This window comes from Sapajus apella, unplaced genomic scaffold (assembly GCF_009761245.1).
Source record: "Sapajus apella isolate SASKATOON/1434 unplaced genomic scaffold, GSC_monkey_1.0 scaffold15, whole genome shotgun sequence".
Classification (NCBI taxonomy): Eukaryota; Metazoa; Chordata; class Mammalia; order Primates; family Cebidae; genus Sapajus; species Sapajus apella.
The window spans coordinates 11297649-11316109 of NW_022436955.1; the positions used below are offsets into that span (position 1 = coordinate 11297649).

The window sequence follows — 18461 nt, forward strand, 5'->3', positions numbered from 1 at the left end:
GGTGTTCCTCTGCGTAGGCTTCCTCCCTTTCCTCTTCCAGGGCAGCCAGTCCTCTCCACAGATGGGCCACCCAAATCCTGGCAGCCATCTTAGCCCTTCCTTTACTGATTCCCCAATGGTAGCGGGACCATTTTTACTCCACCAGCTGTGAGGATCTATTTGAAACAGCTGGCGGGACATCTGTAAAGCTGATGGAGTCCCATCTCTGGCCAGCAAATACTCCCAACAGTTTCCTAAGAGTGACTGGGACCCAGCTGCAGGGAGCTGTCTGGCACAGTGGCAGTGAAGTCTGACCTAGAGGACCAACGATTCTATTCACTCCCTGGAGTAGCGGCCCAAGAACCTGCCTTCACAAGGTACTGGTTTCTCAACAGAAAGCATTCATTCTTTCAGAGCAATGCAGAGATGGTGAAGATCCAGGCAGGAAGAAAGTAGCCCTGGTACTCAAGGGTCTCTGTCCTGGGAATGGAGTCTTCTTTCTGGCAGCCTGACACACAGAAGCTTTCGGGTTGAAGGCAGATTGTTTCCAGGCAATCAATTTAGAGTAAATGTATTATTTGGCCATCTTAATGACAAGGGAAGGTAGAGTATTGACAAGAGAGGAAAGGGGAGCAAGGCAGACGATGGGAGGTGGGGTAGAGTGGTAGACAGTGTGCTGGCTAAGGACCCTCGAGCTCTGCTGTGTGGCCCTGGGCCAAGTTACCACTTCTATGGACCCTTGGCCCTATAGTTCTCTGCTCTGTACAGGTCTCAGGGGCCTAGGGACCCACAGTTCTTGGGGTGCTATAAACCAACCTGACTATGCCCACTAAGTGGTCCACCAAACCCTATTTGGGTTCCCTAGGCTGTAGCTCAGCCTGTAGCTCAAAAAAGGGGGAGCAAAAAAAGAAATCACTTGGCTGTGGTGACGGAGATTATTCTTTTTTAATGAGTTGGACTCAAAACATGGTGCCTGGACAGCCTCACCCAAGAGGTGCTGGACCACTAATGCTACGATAAATACTGTCTTTTTAATATATATATTCATATATATATATATATATAATCTCATTTGTTTTTTACTTATGAAAATAATAAGCTATCACCAACTTGGATAGGCTTCATCACTAAATTAGCAGAAACCAGCTCAGCACAAACTCTCCAGAGATAAATACTGGTGGCTCAGTCAGGAGAAAAAAAATTTAAAAACCCCAACCCCTCCTCAAAACAAAACCCCCCTTTCAAAATAGAAGGCGCTACATGAGAGTAACCAGCCAATACTGTGTCACAGGCCGCTGCATGTGAAGGGGAGAGACTGAGGGGGGTGGTGGGCAGAGAAGGGAAGGGAGGAAAGGGAGGAAAGGGAGGGAGGGAGGGAGGGAGGGAGGGAGGAAGGAAGGAAGGAAGGAAGGAAGGAAAGAAAGAAAGAAAGAAAGGGAGGGGGAAAGGCCAGGCAGGAGGAGTGGACTCTACCCATGGCTTCCGAGTCCCTGCACCAGGTGCCTATAGAGGGCAGGGCAGCTCCAGCCCTGGGGCCAGCAGAGGGCCAGCCAGAGCCAGTCAGCATGGTCAGCTAGTGCAAGTAGTCGTCGACTCTGGCAAAGGAGCAAGATCCCAGGCCTGCTCGGGCCATGAGCCGGAGACACTCAGATGCCTGGCCCAGGGCAAGCATCAGAGGGGGCTGCTTTGGCAGGTTTTGGGACTCTGTGGAGGAAAGACAAGGCCTGGTCACCACCCTGTCCAGGTCAAAGTTCCCTTGGGGGTGGAAAGATTCTCTTGGAACAGAGTGTAGTACCTCTGTGTAAGTGTGTCCCAGCCACCAGGCTATGGCCCTGAAGTCATGCCAGGAATTTGAGGACCTTAGCTCTACGCCGGCCTGGGCCCAGTCATGGCCTAGGACCCATCATGCCCATCATGAACCCAGTTGCACAGAAGGAGGTCAGGGTTTAGGTTCAACCACGGAGCCCGCAAGTCCTGAGTCACCAGAGAGGGCCTGCGCAGAGCTTGGTGCCCCAATATGGACAAACATCAGCAATTTCTGGGGCCAACTGGGGCAGGCCCAGCTTCTGCTTTTGGTAGATCCACTCACCTAGGCCAGACATGGTGGCTTATATCTGTAATCTCAATACTTTAGGAGGCTGAGGCGGGTGGATTACCTGAGGCCAGGAGTTTGAGACCAACCTGGCCAACGTGGCAAAACCTCATCTCTACTAAAAATACAACAATTAGCCAGGCGTGGTGGCGCACATCTTAGTCCCAGCTACTTGGGAGGCTGAGACATGAGAATCGCTTAAACCCGGAAGGCGAAGGTGGAGATTGTGGTGAGCTCAGATTGTGCCACTGTACTCCAGCCTAGGCTACAGAGCAGACTCTGTCTTTAATAATAATAAAAAAATAAATAGATTCACTCACCTAAAATGGCGCTGTTGAGGGCAGCACACACAGGTTCCCTCTGGATGGGGTCAAGCTGCTGGCCAACTGGGCAGCTCCAGGGGTCTGAGTATGCCAGCAGGCTGAAGGCATCCTAAGGGACAGGGCATTCTTGAGAGGACTGTGGCACACACTATAGCCTGCCCTGCTCCCCGTGGCTCCAGAGGGAGACAGGGCCCTGCATGGTGCCCAGCCTGGAATGTAGGGTGTAGGGTCGGGCAGTCTGTACTCTCCCCCAGAACCTGGGTGTGGAGGTTGCACGTCCAGTGGGCCCAGGTGCCCCACTTCCCTCTGCAAACCCGGCTGGGGCCCACTCTTTCCTGCTGCCCCCTTGACTCTCCCAGAGCCACCCTGCCCTACTACCAAATGGGGGGGCCTGCTCTGCATGAGGCCCAGTTCATCCTGTACCTGCAGCATCTCTGTGTGGGCCAAATTCTTGCCATACTCCCGGCCCAACTGCTCACTCAATGCCTGCAACTCGCGGCCAAACAGAATGATCCTTTCTGTGGCAGCCTGGTTGCCCCCGCAGAGCTGCCGCCGAGGATGCCTGTCATCTGCATCCAGAACCCAGTGGAGAACAAGTTAGGAGGGGTGAGGAGGGAAGGGCAAGACTGGGGTGGGGCAGGAAGGACCCCGGGTGGGCTGTGGCTTCTGCCAGAGGAAGGCAGGGCTGGGAGGAACAGGTGGGGCAGCTACAGTCAAGGTGTTCTTCTCTTAGTCCACTTGGCGCAGTCTATGGGTCAGGGATGACTTTGAAGCTGTCCCTCTTCCTCAAACATTGGTGTGGTCTTGGCACAGGCCATGGCCTTCTTACATTTGGAGCCACCTCAAGGACCCATCCACAATCATCTAAGGAGGCAGTGGACCAGGTCTGGCTGGAGCTTCTCAAGACGCCAAAGCCTGCCTATCCCAGCACCCTCTCAGGGGAAGAGGGTACCCAGACTGCACATTGCTGTCTCAGAGAATATCACACTAGGCTTGGCACCCAGACTGCACACTGCCCATTCAGAGAATATCACACCAGCCTCGGCACCCAGACTGCACATTGCCCTCAGAGATATCACACCAGATCGTGGCTCTCACCCATGCTGGACTCATCCGTCTGCAGGTCCTCATGCTTGTAGGCACCATTAACAATGCGCGTGGACATGCTTTCTAGTACACCGTTGGGGTAGTGCTCTGCCTCCATCTCCATCTCACTGTCGCTGTGGGGAAGGGTTGAGGTGGGAGTTGGCCCAGGGGGTGTGGTTGGAGCAGCCTGGTTGGGCCTCCTTTCAAGCTCTAGCCATGAGTTGCTGTGGGTAAACCAAGGACCCCCCAGGAGCATGAAGGGACAGCTGAAGCTTCCAAGTCTTCAGCACTTGGTCCCTACTGTGACACCAGCTATCCTCAAAGGCCTGTCACCTGATTCCCACCCTTGTCCCAGTGCTGCCTCTGTGATTCTCCCCTCCCTGGTCCTCCTCTGAGTTCACATACCTCTTCTACATATCCCCCATCCTAATGACTGGGCCCCATGGCCCCCATGGGCATCTCTGTGACCTTGGTTAGGAGCCAAACCCAGGTTAGTCTTGAGGCATACCTGGGGATGCTGAGAGCCACTCAGACCTCTAGCCTGCAGCTTAGCTTCCCCTGCTTGTCCAACCTGGCTGTCTACAGAGCCAGACCAGGGAAAGCTCCTTCACGATGGACCCTGAGGGTTCTCACAGGCCCAGCCTCTTTGGAGGAGACCACATTCATCCTCAGCCTGGCATCACTGGAGCCTCTGGAGAAACCCAAGGCCAAGGAAAGTGCAGCTAAATCATAGGGAGGGCCAGAAGCCAGAGCTCATGTCTGGCCTGGTGGGCCAAAAGTTAGGACTCCAGGCACAGACCTGAGACGGAGGCTGAGGGTGAAGGGCAGAGCACTCAAAGGACAGACTGCAGTGGGCCCAGGTGGCATAGGGCAGAAGGCAGAGGAGGAAGCAGAGCAAGGCAGGCACCTGGTCTCCTGGTTACTGGTACTGCTGTGGGGCTGGGACTTGGTGGAATCTGTTGAGTTGGACTCGGAGTAATTGACGGAGGATGGGGAAGAGGAGGACGAGGAGGAGGAGGACGAGGATGAGGAGCTGGGTGCAGGATATTTACTGTGGTTCTGTTTGCTCTTGGTGGATGCAACGCCATTGCTACAGCTGGGACTGTCTGCTCCTGGAAGCGAGGGGAACAGTCAGAAGAGGAGGGGCAGCTTGGCATCAAGCGGAGCCCCAAGAATAACCACAGTGGTCCCATTTCCCTTCTCCCAAATCCAGCAGTGAGGCCTGAGCCCAGCCCAGGAAAGGGTATGTGGCCTGTCTCCATACCAGTTCTTCCCAGAGCCCTCTGGAGAGTGGCTGACCTGTGCTGTGCATGTGGGAACTACTGGGGCCATGTCGGGGGCTGAGGCTGGGGGAGCCAGGGTAGCTGTCCTGGGACTTGGGGCTTCGGGAGCTCAAGCTGCGGACCTCACTGTCCGTCCCATTCACCATCTCCACAAACTGCCGGCACCTGCAGAGGGAGCAGAGCAACAGTGCTCTGGTTGTGGTCCAGGCTGACGTTCCCACCACTAGTTGAGGTGGGCTGGACTCTGGGGGAGCTGGGGGTGCCCGACTTACTTGAGCATGAAGAGGAGGTTGGGATTGTGCTCCAGCAGCCCTGGGTAGAAGCGCTGGGTGGTCTCGATGGCCTCGCCCACACGACCCTCCAGCACCAGCTTCTGGATTTCTGCAGGGAGCAAAAACACAGCAGTGAGTGAGGGCTACAGGCCTCCCCCATAGCCACACACCTGGGATGCTGCTACCTCGGAGCAGGGGCAGGCCATGATTAGATAAGCTGGCAAAGAGTGCCTTGCCAGCCTGAGATGCTCAGAGGAGAGGAGGCTGGAGAAAGAACCTGGCTGCCTGGCCCAACAGATCCTAGTTTCTGCCAAGCATCAGAGTCCTCAAGAATACAGGGAAGATGGTGGAGAGACTCTCAGCCCAAAGGCAGGAGGGTGAATGTGGAGGCTTGTTCCTGCGGGGCACAGGGTACCACCAGGGACCTGGGGGCAGGGTGGGGCCCCAGCTGGGGCTACATGATCTGAGGATAGGCACCCAGGCAGCGTGGTGGCCTGAGGGGCTCTTCTTCATACAGACTCCTCTCTTTCCAGGCCTCACAGGGGAATGGCAATGGAATCACACTGGTTTCTGATCAGGGCTGTGCCTGGCAGTCTTCAGGGGCTGCAGCATGCCCCCTGCTGGGAGAGGAGGCCATCCTCCTCATGTTGGCACCTTTGACGTTGACACCTCTCAGGCCATCAGCATCTTGCTGCTGCCTTTTTGCTCTTGCCGTGGGGCCTGGTTCATCTTGCTGGGAGCAACTTCAGGGTCTGAGGCTTTCATTCATAGATCCCAAGTCTGGGATCCCTTTCCGTGTGTCTGGCTGAGCATAGCTTCTCTGGGAGACAGACACATGCACATACACAAGAGACAACAGGCTCGGAGAGGCGCAGGTAGGCATTCACAGACACGTATATACACACACACTCGCCCTTGCTCTCCTTTTCTCCTCCTATCTCCTCACTGGGCTCTCTTTCCTCTTGTCCAACACCCTTCCTTCCATGAAGAAGCCTCCAGACATACAGCATCCAGGCCAGCATCAACACTGGGAGAGCTCTGGCCAGGGGAGGACTCTAGGTTGTCTGCAAAGGACAGGACCAGAGGTGAGGAGCAGAGAGAAGTGCTCCCACAGCAGCCACTGTGCAATGGCTTCACCCTGTCTGACCACTTCCATCCCCTCTCTGGCTAGGAATAAGCAGAACTACTAAGGCTAAGCAAATGGTGAGAAAAGCAGAACGTTTGTCCGGTAGGAGGCAAACAGTCTTTCTGGAAGACCATGAACAGAAGGCTAACAGGAATCCAGGATTCTGAGGAAAGGAAACAAGCAGAGAGGAAATGGAGGAATGGAACCAGCCATGCCAAGGCCTGGCCTGCGCCCGGCCTTCAGAATGTGCATTAGGGAGGCTGCCCTGAGACATCTCCATCCTGCCAACTGTCCATCTGAGCAGTGCCGTCTTGAAGGTGGGACAGGAACATAGCCTGGGGCTGCAGACTGGCAGTGAGGACCAGAGATGAATGGACTCCTGACAGGTTAACCAGGGTTGGCATGAGCCAGAGAGTAGTGTTAGGGACAGGTGAGGAAGGGAAAGGGGAAAGTAGAATAAATCTTACTTTGTCTGTTCTTTATGGATGCCTGTTCTTCCTGAATCGGGGTTTCAGTCATTCGAGCAAAAGCCGTGGCTGTGGCACAATACCCATGATGCACGAGGTAAGATGAGACCATGCTAGAAGAAAGTAAGAGCTCCAGGTGACACTCAAGAACTGCACTTCTCACTGACCACCCAATGGACAGACTACCTCCCCTAGAGGTCTCCCTAAACACGTCCTGGAGGTGTAACCTCCACAGAATGAGAATAAAAGGGCTGAAATAATATGAAAACTTCCCCCACAGTGCCCCATGCTCATCAAGTCAGGCTGTGCAGGGGCTGGTAACGTCTGTGCCTACAGTTCACAGGAGTGGCTGCAGTTTCTCTGACACATGCTGCCCACAGGTAAGCAAATACGATAACAGAAGTATACACATGGGCACACTCCATCTCCTCGCAGGTGGCTGCCTCCTTGGGAACTGCAGCAAGCCTTTGAGGCCAATGGTCTCACTGACAGCTTCTGGAAACTGCAGCTAGCCAGGTAATCTGGCAGCTTCCCAGACAGGATGCATGCGGCATACACACCTTCTACAGAGACAGGAGCCCCTCTGCAGGCTGCCACATGCACTGGTGGAAACGTTTCAGCCCCCCAGGTGAACCTGCCCTCAGCAGTTCTAGCTCTAGTGAGTGAGTGATGGGAAGCTAACTCACAACCCAGAGTTACACCATGATACGCCACAAATCAGAGGCCCAAAAGCCAAGTGATCAGGCTGATTTTGCCAAGAAGAGACAGGCAGCAGCAGGGCCAACAGGAACACATGTCATTGGGAAATGGTCTGGAGAAATCTGACCCCCAGTAGCCATTTAACCCCAGCAGAAGCTGGCTGAACAGTGGTACATGTGTGTACATGTATACATACATGTAGAGCATAGGCTGAACCCTCAAATCCGATGTGTACAGGAGTGAATACCTTGGTGTGTCCATGTCTGATGTCATTACTATTAACTATAAACACAAATGTCTGAAGGGCTGTCGGGTGGAAGGCACAGAAGTTTGGGTGTGTGTTCCCTCAGGCTTTAAGGGGCAAATGAGATAATATACATAAAGTGCTTGGCAGGAAGAAGTCCATAAATAAAACTTATTATGAAACGATGTATTACATAATATTGTAAGTAATAATTATCAGCTGGGCATGATGGCTCATGCCTGTCATCCCAGAACTTTGGGAGGACAAGGCGGGAGGATCACTTGAGGCCAGGAGTTCGAGACCACCCTGGCCAACATTGTAAGATCTCATCTCTACTTTAAAAATAATTATTGCCTGGTGTGGTGGCTCACGTCTGTAATCTCAATACTTTGGGAGTATGAGACAGGCAAATCACTTGAGCCCAGGAGTTTGAGACCAGCCTGGGCAACATGGCGAAACCCTGTCCCTACAAAAAATACAAAAAATTAGCCAGGCATGGTGGTGCATGCTTCCAGTCCCAGCAACTCGGGAGACTGAGGTAGGAGGACTGCTTGAGCCCAGGAGGTTGATGCAGCAGTGATCCATGACTGTGTCACTGCACTCCAGCCTGGGCAATAGAGTGAAATCCTGACTCAGAAAAAAAATAAATATAATTATTATTATTACACCATATTATTATTATAAACACAAAGGTAAATATAAAATATTATTTTTCTATGAGAGGGTTACCTACACAAGTAAAAGAGAGGAAATTACCTGACCTTCCACTAGAGAAAGCCAGCCAAAAGACTTGTAACGAATTTGTCTCTGAGATAACATAGCCATTATCAATATTGACTAAATGAAGTTATATAAAACCATAGTACACAAATTATATCCAGGTCTTGGCAAATGCTACATATAAACACATACAAGCACATGGATACACACATGTAAACAAAAACACTCATGTGCTATGCCAGACATGGTAGCACATGCCTGTGATGCCAGCTACTCAGGAAGCTGAGGTAGGAGGATCACTTGAGCCCAGGAGTCCAACCTGGGCAACACAGTGTGACCCCAATCTCAATATTTTTTTAAAAACCCAAAAACAAAAACACATCCATGTGCTGAGCCTAGGCCCTGAAAACTGAGAGTATCAGTCCCTCCCCTACACAGACTTGGCAGCTTCACTCCTCTCCTTGCCCATCCCAGCAAGCCTGCTATGGGAGTGGTGCTGTCCTGGCCATCCAAGGAAGTCCTTGTCATCTGCTCTGGAGGGCTGGGAACAAAAGGCAGCAATGCTGTTCTTCCTGGGGAAGGTCTGGTCACCTAGCCCCTGCCTCAGCCCACCCTTGGGGCCTGCCTCAAGAGACAAAGGCTGCAGAAAGAACCCAGTGTGCCCCCCAACCCCACCCAAGGGGACCCTAGCACCCTGGTGCCTTTGCAGGGCAATGACCAGAGGTAGCAGAAGCCCAGCCCTTCCCCATGCCCATCTGCCCATCCTTGGGAGCCAAGCTAACACCCACCTCCTAGCAGAGTGGGTACTGGTCACTGCCTCACTCAGGCTTGCAGATGGCAAGTGGAAGAGAGACCCAAAGCTGGCCTCCCTTGGGAGTCTCAGCAACACTGGCTTGCAGGACAGTCTGGGAATTAATCAGCCAAGGAGCTAGCTCAGCTGGTCCTAGGGAGGACTCCCTTCCCTCCACCACTGCAATAGACGAATGAGACTCAGTTGGATGCTGGGCCCTGTGAGGTGGCCTCAGGCCAGAGTCACGGCATGATGGATACTCCCTATGGTAGAAAAGGGTCCACAGAGGAAGAGACCACAGGGCATCCTCTGCAAAATCCTCTGCAAAATGACCTGGGGAAGGAAAACAGCCCTGCTGGTGATCTTATGTACAGTAGCCTCCAATCTGGCTTAGGGGCAAAGATTTAATTAGGAGCAGCCTGGAGAACTTGGCGGAAGCTGTCCATCCAACAAGAGGGAAACGGGAGAGCTGCAGGTTGAATCGCCCTGGGAATGCTTCCCAGACAGGATCCACCAGCTGGAATTTCTAAGGACAGCTTGTAGCACTACAGGGGCCTAGAGTGGAGAGGGCTGGGGTGGGGTGGGAGTGGGTAAGGGCGGGAGCAGGACACTCACTTCTGCAGCACTGCCTGCCACTCGCCAAGCCGGGCACTGATGGGGAAGCAGTGGACCGTGCCCTGGACCTTGGCACGCCACTCCCGCATGTAGTCCTCAATGTCAAACAGGAAGGGCTGCTGCCCAAAGTTGGCGTCCACAATCTCCCCAGGTGTCTGCAGGCCTACGGTGGGGTAGAGGTTGGCCTGAGGAGGAGAATGAAATGTCAGTCAGGCCCTGAGGGCAGCGGGGTGGTGAGGCTTCACCTCACCTCCATGGCTGCTGCTGGCCCATGCTTGGGCTGGGAGAGTTGCAGCAAGGCTGGAGGAGGCATGGCGGAGCCACCTTCTGCCTACCTCCCTAGCAGACGCACTATGCCCCAAAGCTTGAGGGGAGAAAGCAAAAGAAAAGCAAGCAAGGCACAACATGGAGAGTATCCCGCCCTGCATCAGAGGCCATTGTGTCCTCAAGGCTCAAGAACCCCTTCTGAAACACAGCCAAGGCATACAGAGATGGGCTGGGTGTCACAACCGTGCAGACGTGCCCATGAAGGTCTGCTGCAATGGTGGATCATGGCTCCTCTTGGAAAGATCCAGGGCCGAGGATATCTCTGCCACAAAAAATAGATACATGAGGCTGGGCACAGTGGCTCATGCCTGTAATCCCAGATATTGGGAGGCCAAGTTAGGAGGATCGCTTGAGTCCAGGATTTCAAGACCAGCCTGGGCAACAAAGTGAGACTCTGTCTCTACAAAAAATAAAAAAATAAAAATAGCCAGGTGTGGTGGTGTGCACTTCTGGTCCCAGCTACTCAGGAGGCTGAGGTGGGAAGATCGCTTGATCCCAGGAAATTGAGGCCGCAGTGAGTGGGCTGTGATTGTGCTACTGCAACCCAGCCTGGGTGACAAGAGTGAGTCCCTGTCTCAAAAAAAAAAAAAAAAAAGATAAATGAGGGGGCCAGCAGAGATGGGATGACGCAGGAAAGAAGGGAGGAGGGGAGCATGGCAAAAGGGAACTGGTGGTCTAGACCCCTGGCGCTGGCAAAGGGTGAAGAGAAGCTGCCTTTCCTGTTAGAGGCTTGCTAAGAGGAGGATCTGGCCAGTGGGGTGTGGGACTCCCTGCTTTCCACCTAGCCCCTGCCATTACTGGCTTTTGCCCAGTCCCTCCCTCACTTTGTGGTTCCTGTGGCTCCCTGCTGCTACTGTCCAGAGCCTCGCTAGCCTCCTTTCCACTGTCACTGCAGATGGCCTTCCCTGAGCTCCCCCAGTCCACTCTACCTCCATGCTCAAGCCATGTTCCTTTTTGAGTACCATGCACTTCTTTTTTTTTTTTTTTTTTTTTTTTTTCAGATGGAATCTTGCTCTTGTTGTCCAGGTTGGAAAGCAATGGTGCAATCTCCGCTTACTGTAACCTCTGCCTCCTGGGTTCAAGCAATTCTCCTGCCTCAGCCTCCCAAGTAGCTGAGATTAAAGGCATGCCCCACGATGCCCAGCTAATTTTGTATTTTTAGTAGAGATGGGGTTTCTCCATGTTGGTCAGGCTGGTCTCAAACTCCCAACCTCAGATGATCCGCCCGCCTTGGCCTCCCAAAGTGCTGGGATTACAGGTGTGAGCTACCACATCCGGCCAACCATGCACTTTTGTATCTGCACAAGGTGTGGGATCTTTTCCTGTATGCTGGCTTCAGCCTACCACCGGCTCTGCACGCAAGGACCTCTCAGTTCCTTTCTTTCCCCTCCCATCCTCCACACCAAGGCAAAGCCCGCCTCCTCCAGCAAACTTGCCTTGACTGTCACCGCCCGCAATGTCATCCCCCATACTTTCTTGCATGTGGCTGCATACTGGCCATGCTCACAACTGGCCATTTCATGTCACGTCCCCATAACTAGACTCTTCCCTAGCCAGGGACAGCATTCTCCTCCTGAATCTGTTCTCTTTACCTAGAATCACAGCCCCTCTCGGGCTTCCAGGTAGGAGGGAAGGATTCTGAACCATGGACAGGAGGTTCTAAAAGGACCCTGGGTACTATGGTCTGGGCTTCAGAGGCCCATAAGATCACAAAGGCATTTCCTGGGGCATCACTCGGGTATTGAGGATCCCAAAACCGCCACCAGATCAGCAAACCTTCCCTCCTTCTAGAGCCCAAACAGAACACACAGAGCTAGGCCAGGCTCCCAGTATCCTGGGTGGAGGCCCTACATGTGATTAGGCCTGTGATGACTCAAAATAAAGAGGGACTGGGGTATAGGTGCAGGATGGCTGGAGGTGAGGATGCACACTGAACTAAGCAAGTAGAAAACCCCATCCTTTTCTAAGAAGAGAAGACCCCACAAAGTTCACTTCCCTGGCTTGGGGGTACCCTAGGGAGTAGCAGATGAGTTCCCAGAAGGCATTGGCTTTCCTCAGGGATCTCTGATGAGTATGTACAGGGACTGGAACAATTCCGTACACTCTGCACCCCAGTTGACACAGAGCTGGCTTAGACCAGCTGAGCCATGGAGCTATCTTCATGCCACCACCCTACCCCCCAGCCCCACAGCCGCCTTTGGAAGTGTCACAAATTACTGTCACCTGCTAAGAGTTGTAGGAAGACCAGACCTTGCTGCTGGAAAGAGAGGAAGGCCAGTAAGTGCCCTTCCTAGTACCCTCAAGCTGACAGCAAGGCACACATCCCTGGTTGGGAAAAGGACCAGACTCTACACCCTGCACTTGTAGGTACTACTGTGCCCCATCCCAGTCAGCCCCCAGGAACCCAGGAGGGGAAGACCCAATAGCAGTACTCACCGGGAGGTCTGTGAAGGCTATACCTGTGGGGAGAAAGGAACAGTCATCAGGGCCAGGCCCTGGGGCTACTCTGCTTCTGCACCCCATGGTGGAGCCAGAGCTAGAGCCCGATAGTTGTTGTTGTTGTTGTTTCTTTTTTTTTTTGAGACAGAGTCTTCCTCTGTTGCCCAGGCTGGAGTGCAGTGGTGCGATCTTGGCTCACTACAACCTCTGCCTCCCAGTTCAAGCGATTCTCCTGGCTCAGCCTCCTGAGTAGCTGAGATTACTGGTGGCCACTACCACACCTGGCTAATTTTTGTATTTTTAGTAGAGACAGGTTTCACCATGTTGGCCAGGCTGGTCTTGAACCCATGACCTCAAGTGATTCACCCGCCTCAGCCTCCCAAAATGCTAGGATTACAGGCATGAGCAACTTCGCCCGACAGGGCAGTTTTAATTAGACCATGACCTTCTTTTTGTGGGCGGCCTGGCCAGAAGTGAAATCAGATGCTTAGGTAGGTCCATAACTCTTCCACCCTCAAGGAAAGCCTGCTAGGGAGAACTAAATTCAAAAGATCTATCCCCGCAGCCCCATCAGGCCTGATCCTTCTCTTGATTTGACACATACTTATGGAAACCCATTGTGCATGCCAGATCCTTATCCATTCTTTTTTTTTTTGAGACGATCTCACTCTGTTGCCCAGGCTGGAGTGCAGTAGCGCAATCTTGGCTCACTTCAACCTCTGCCACCCGAGTTCAAGCAGTTCTCCTGCCTCAGCCTACTGAGCAGCTTGGACTACAAGCACACGCCACTACACCCGGCTAATATATATTTTTGGTAAAGACAGGGTTTTGCCATGTTGGCCAGGCTGGTCTTGAACTCCTGACCTCAAGTGATTCACCTGCCTCAGCCTCCCACAGTGCTGGGATTACAGGCGTCAGCCACAAGGCATGGCCCCTTTTTCATCTATTACTTCATCTGATCCTCATACCAACTCTGGGGACCAGGCTTTATTATTGCGTTTTACAAAGGAAAAAAATAAGCCTCAGAGGTTCAACAATTTGCCAATAATCATAAAGCTAACAAAAGTGGTGGGGCTGGATTCATTCCCAGACTGATGCTCCAATGTCATCTGGAAGCTGACGGAGAGGCAGAGACAGGGAAGGTGGCAGCTGCCTATCTTCAGACCATACGAAGTCAGAGTCCTCAGAGGTTCCAAGTTGGCAAAGCCCAGGTTAACAATGGCCTATGTGGGAGGATCTCTTGAGACCAGGAGTTCAAAACCAGCATGGGCAACATATCGAGGCTCCGTCTCTACAAAATATATAAAATTAGCTATGGTTCCAGCTACTTGGGACGCTGAGGTAGAAGGACCACTTGAGGCCTACAGGTCGAGGCTGCGGTGAGCTATGACGGTGCTACTGAGTTCCAGCTTGGGTGATAGAGCAAGACCCTGTGCCCAAAACCAAAAAAGCCTGTCAAAAACCCTCGTGCCAAGAGAAGGGGCTGCCTTTCTAGGAACCTCAGCTCTGAATTGGAAGTAAGGGTAGAGGGGAGTGGGACCCCAACTACATAAGCAGGCCACCAGAGCACCCATGTTCTTCAGACTGAGAAATGGCTCAGGGCCAGTGGAGGCTCTCCCAAGGACACAAAGCCCTCTCATTTTTTAGATAAAGTCTTCTATCTCCCAGAAGCTCCTGAGGTTTTGGCCTCAGAGGTTTTCAAACTGCTGATTCCTTAGAGGTCTCCAGTCTGCTACTCTAACCCCTGCCCAGAAAAGAAACTGATGCCCTGCGGAACAGAACAGGGGAGGGTCTGACAACAGGTCTCCCAGAAAGCTGGCCGGAATCATGCCAGCCAGCACATACCACATGCTTCCTCCCTTCTAGGCACTGGACTGAGTGTCTTGTAAGGCATCATTCAATCCTCAGAACAACCTTGGAAGATGTATACTGTCTCTGATACTAGTTCACATATGAAAAAACCAAGGTGCAGAGACATGCTTTACATTCTTTGCTTGGCTATTTTGTTTGCTTCTCACTGAGGGATGCTCATAAGCCACATGGTCTGCCTGTCTGAGGCCACTTCTGGGCCCCCCATGCACAGTTGGCATGACTCCAGCATGCTGGCAGGACTGAATCTAGAAATCTCTCTGTACCCAGGAGGAGACCCCAGTGTCCACCCAGCAGGTCTGCCCAGGAGCTGCCCTCATGGATCACAGCATGGCCAGGATATTGCTTACTCCAGGGATCATGGAGGAGTCCCCCAAAAGCCTTGAAAAAGGGAGGGAGTCCTAGTCCGTAAGTTATATGCAGTGTGACTTTTGGCAAGTAACCCAACCTCTCTGAGCTCATCTAAAAAAAGATAATATAGATCTCTTGACGTCAAGGAAAAAGGGAGAAAATCAGACATTCTCTGAAAGCTACTTCATGAACTCTGAAGTCTAGGTACAAGTCAGCTGCAGTAGTGCCACAGGGTAAGGCAACTGCCACACTTTTGGTAAAGGGATGACCTACCCAGGCTTGCCCAATTGCCTCACAATGGCACCCAGGAAGGACAAGGCCTTGAGGTGCTTCCAGGAGAATGAGGAAAGACGCTACTCCACCCACTACTCCACTGGACAGGAGCAACACTGCTCCTCCAGCCTGCAATGTCTCTTTGATAGAAAGATCCAAGTTGGCCCATGGAAAGAAGCTTCAGGCAAAGATCCAGGAGGCAAACAGGATAGCCAAACTTGCTGATAAGGAGTACCCTGAGCCAAACAGACATAGGTCAGGGACCACTGAGGCTGAGAACATAAAGACCTTGGGAGAGCTGTGTGGAAATGACTGTGAGTATGTGGACCACTTGCAAATGAGGCATCAGTCCGTGTCTCTGTTCACTCATTCCTTCATTCTTCTACCAAGTATTTGTTGTCATAAGACTAGAGAAACAGCTGCAAGCCTGGTCCTCAGATTCCAGCAGGAGAGATGGCATATAATTAACAATGCTGCAGACAATTGACCAATGGCACAAGGGGAAGGGCTGTGACAGAGGAAAGGGGCAGGGAGACCAGAGGCAGAAAATATCATTCTGCTGCTGTAAAGGAACAGCATCTGCTGCTGTTCAATTCTAAAGCACATTATTGATAAGATGGCTTGGGAAAAGGAAACAGGGACATTAGAATATTCACCATGCAGTCTGTCACTCCAACTTAATTGCCTTTCCATTAAATTTTGTGATCTAGAAAATGCAGGGGACAGGCCATATCCCGTTTTCAGTAAGGTCTCAATAATATCCATGTGGAGAAAATGGAAAAATATGAGCTTCAGGAAATAAGTGATTCCTCTTCTTCTTCTTCTTTTTTTTAATAGAGACAGGGTCTTGCCAGTTGCCCAGGCTCATCTTGAACTACTGGGGTCAAGCGTCCACCCACCTTGGCCTCCCAAAGTGCGGGGAATATAGGCATGAGCCACCGAGCTCGGCCAACTTAGTGACTCTTAAATGGCTGATGTCTTTCTGGACAAGCTCAACTACACACTGAAGGGCTCAAATCTTAACCTTCTCTCCTTCCTATATTTTTTATCAATATCTTTATGAAAACATAAACAAACACGTTTAACAGATTTTAGATTAATACAAAATGAAAAGACTATCAAATATTTGAGAGAGAACAAGCAAAAACAGAAGGTGTTGAAAGGCTGAAAAAAAAAAGCAATGTACTACTAGATGAAGTTTAATTACAACATGTGTGAGGTCTTGGATGGGGGTCTATAAAAAACACCCATTAAGGAGACAGGTTTCTAAAAACAGCCCAAGGGTTTGAGCTGACATTAAAGTGGCCATCTGCTCTCCGTGGGATCTTGGGACTTGACTGACAAAGAGCTCATGGCCCTTTGGTGGTCCCACTGCACATGAAGGTGCAGAGGGAACAGCAGAGTATGCCTTCATCTATGAGCAAAATGTGAGCAAGCTGCAGGGATATGAGGAAGGCATACCAAGGGGCAGGTGAAGGGGGGCTTGGATACAGGGTAACAGCCCACAACAGTGGCTGCTGGGACTTTGACAGCAGAACCTGAGCCAAGAAATAGCTGGTGTCAGAGTGCAGAGTGGAGAGTGAAGAGCTGTCTTGAGGCCCTGGCCCACCATCTACCCACTAGCTCCTCACCAGTTGGTCACTAGCAACTGCAGCCAGGTAGTCATCAATTTCAGAGTAGGGTTTCTCCGATGTACACCTAGGTCAGCTCAGCAGTGTCTGTGCTACATTCTTGGCTACCTAGCTATCAAGGCTTTCCTGCCGGCTCTTGGCTGGGGCGTCTGGCTGCCCTGATGAGGAATGCTGGCTCCTAGGCATGCACTCCCAGCCATCAGCAACCCAATTCCCACTCAGGTCCCTTGATTCTAGCTGGGTCCACCTCCTGGACAAGTCATAGAGGGGATGTGGAGAGTGGCAGCCACCTTTTTACTGATCCTTATGCCAAGGGAAATGGGGCTTCTAGGAGTTGGGTCCCAAATAAAATGCCCAACTCCCTTTCCTGGGCTGGTGGCAGCTGGGCTGATAGAGTTCTTCCAGTCCTCTCCTCACTATACCATTCTGGGAGAACTAGGGTGTAGCTAGATCAGACACCTCTGCAAACCCAGGCAGGCAGACCCAGCAGTCAGTCACCACCTCAGGGCCAATGTGGCCAAATAGCAGTTAGCACCCAGTAAGCAAGGCATCAGAATAGCAAAATTCTCTCTCTCTCAAGTCCTAATCCTAAATGTCTACACATGTACAGGAATGTTCCTCCCAGGGATCCCACAGGCCCCCCATCCTCTTACACTGATTGCTATTTCTCCTGGGTTTTTCTCCTGGTTAACAGCACTACTAATCCAGCCATTTTCCCACCTTTCCTTCTTGCAAGTGGGCACCCCATCTGTCACCAAGTCCTGCGGGGCCACACCTGGGCCTTTTTCCTGCACCCATCCCCACTGCCTTACCTCAGGCCATCTGCCTCTTCTCCTGGTCTTTACTCTGGTCCATCCTTCATGGTTTCACTAGAGGCCTTTTTCAGTGCAACTGCTCCAGCTGCTGCCCATTCACCAAGAACAGGCCAGAGGTCTGGCCCCATCCGACTCCAGCCTGTCTGTTTACCTCCTGGACTAATGCTGCCCTCACTGCTGCTCCATAGCAACCAGCACCAAAGTCTGGGCCAGGTCACAGGCACGCAAACCACCAACATATAATCTATGTGAGAGCTCCCCAAACTTCTCATCCAATGCCAAACCTTGCTCCAACAAGCGCCACCAAGCCAAGATCATGACCAGGATACTGCTGCACTCTGAGCATCCTCCCCGGGCTGGATAAATGCTGCTGACTGGTTGGATGAACAAAGGCATGCCCCTGCTACCCTCTATTCACCTGAAAGGGCTCCAATGCCTGGAAATGGTGCAGTACCCCAGAGCTCAGCAGAGGTGACACTGCCTTGAGCACTTGCCCCTGAGCCTCTCACCAACCAAAGTGACTCCTCAGAGCACAGCCTCCAAGGTCTCTTATGCACGCACCAAGACTATGGCCATTCTTGGTGTAGAAGCAGGTGCCATTGATGAGGTTGACGCAGCAGCCGATCACATCTCCTGTGGTGAATGTGGGACCATAGGGCTGGCCAGTCCCCGAGGAGCAGAAGGAATGCCCATCATCACCATGGTAACCATAGGAATGTTTGTCCCAACCTGTGGGGGAACAGCAGAAATAACTGAGTAGGTACTTTAGGGAGGAACAAAACATTTGCAGAAGCCCACCCAGGTCTCTCAGTCTCTCCTCAGCCTGCTTCACCTCTGTCAGCACTCTCGGCCTCTCACAGAGCCACCAACAGACAGTCTGGCTGTGAGTCCAGCAGGTGACCGCCCAAGCAGCTGATGCAGCCCCACAGAGGAATGATCCCACACTGCAGTTAACAGGAACACACAAGAGGGAGGTGCAACAAGGAGGTGGTCAGGGGAAGCCTTGTGAAGTGGCAGGAGCTGGAAGTGACCTTGGAAGTACATCTGTGGGTTGTTTAAA

The 18461-nt window shown here is 52.2% G+C and overlaps 1 protein-coding gene across 2 annotated transcripts in view; it reads right to left on the reverse strand.

Moving 5' to 3' along the window:
* Positions 1 to 360: 360 nt before the first annotated feature.
* Positions 361 to 18461, reverse strand: part of RANBP10 (RAN binding protein 10) — an 80190-nt gene continuing 62089 nt past the window's right edge. The window contains exons 4-14 of one of the 2 annotated variants that reach the window (XM_032283762.1): positions 17963 to 18130; positions 12460 to 12482; positions 9697 to 9881; positions 6629 to 6741; positions 5036 to 5144; positions 4780 to 4928; positions 4388 to 4592; positions 3493 to 3614; positions 2818 to 2963; positions 2392 to 2503; positions 361 to 1683 (exon numbers count right to left, since the gene is read on the reverse strand). In XM_032283762.1, coding sequence (XP_032139653.1) covers positions 1553 to 1683; positions 2392 to 2503; positions 2818 to 2963; positions 3493 to 3614; positions 4388 to 4592; positions 4780 to 4928; positions 5036 to 5144; positions 6629 to 6741; positions 9697 to 9881; positions 12460 to 12482; positions 17963 to 18130 — 1463 coding nt within the window. In that variant the 3' untranslated portion in view covers positions 361 to 1552. Of the gene's footprint in view, positions 1684 to 2391; positions 2504 to 2817; positions 2964 to 3492; positions 3705 to 4387; positions 4593 to 4779; positions 4929 to 5035; positions 5145 to 6628; positions 6742 to 9696; positions 9882 to 12459; positions 12483 to 17962; positions 18131 to 18461 lie in introns of both variants that reach the window. The other variant, XM_032283763.1, reaches the window with a different exon arrangement.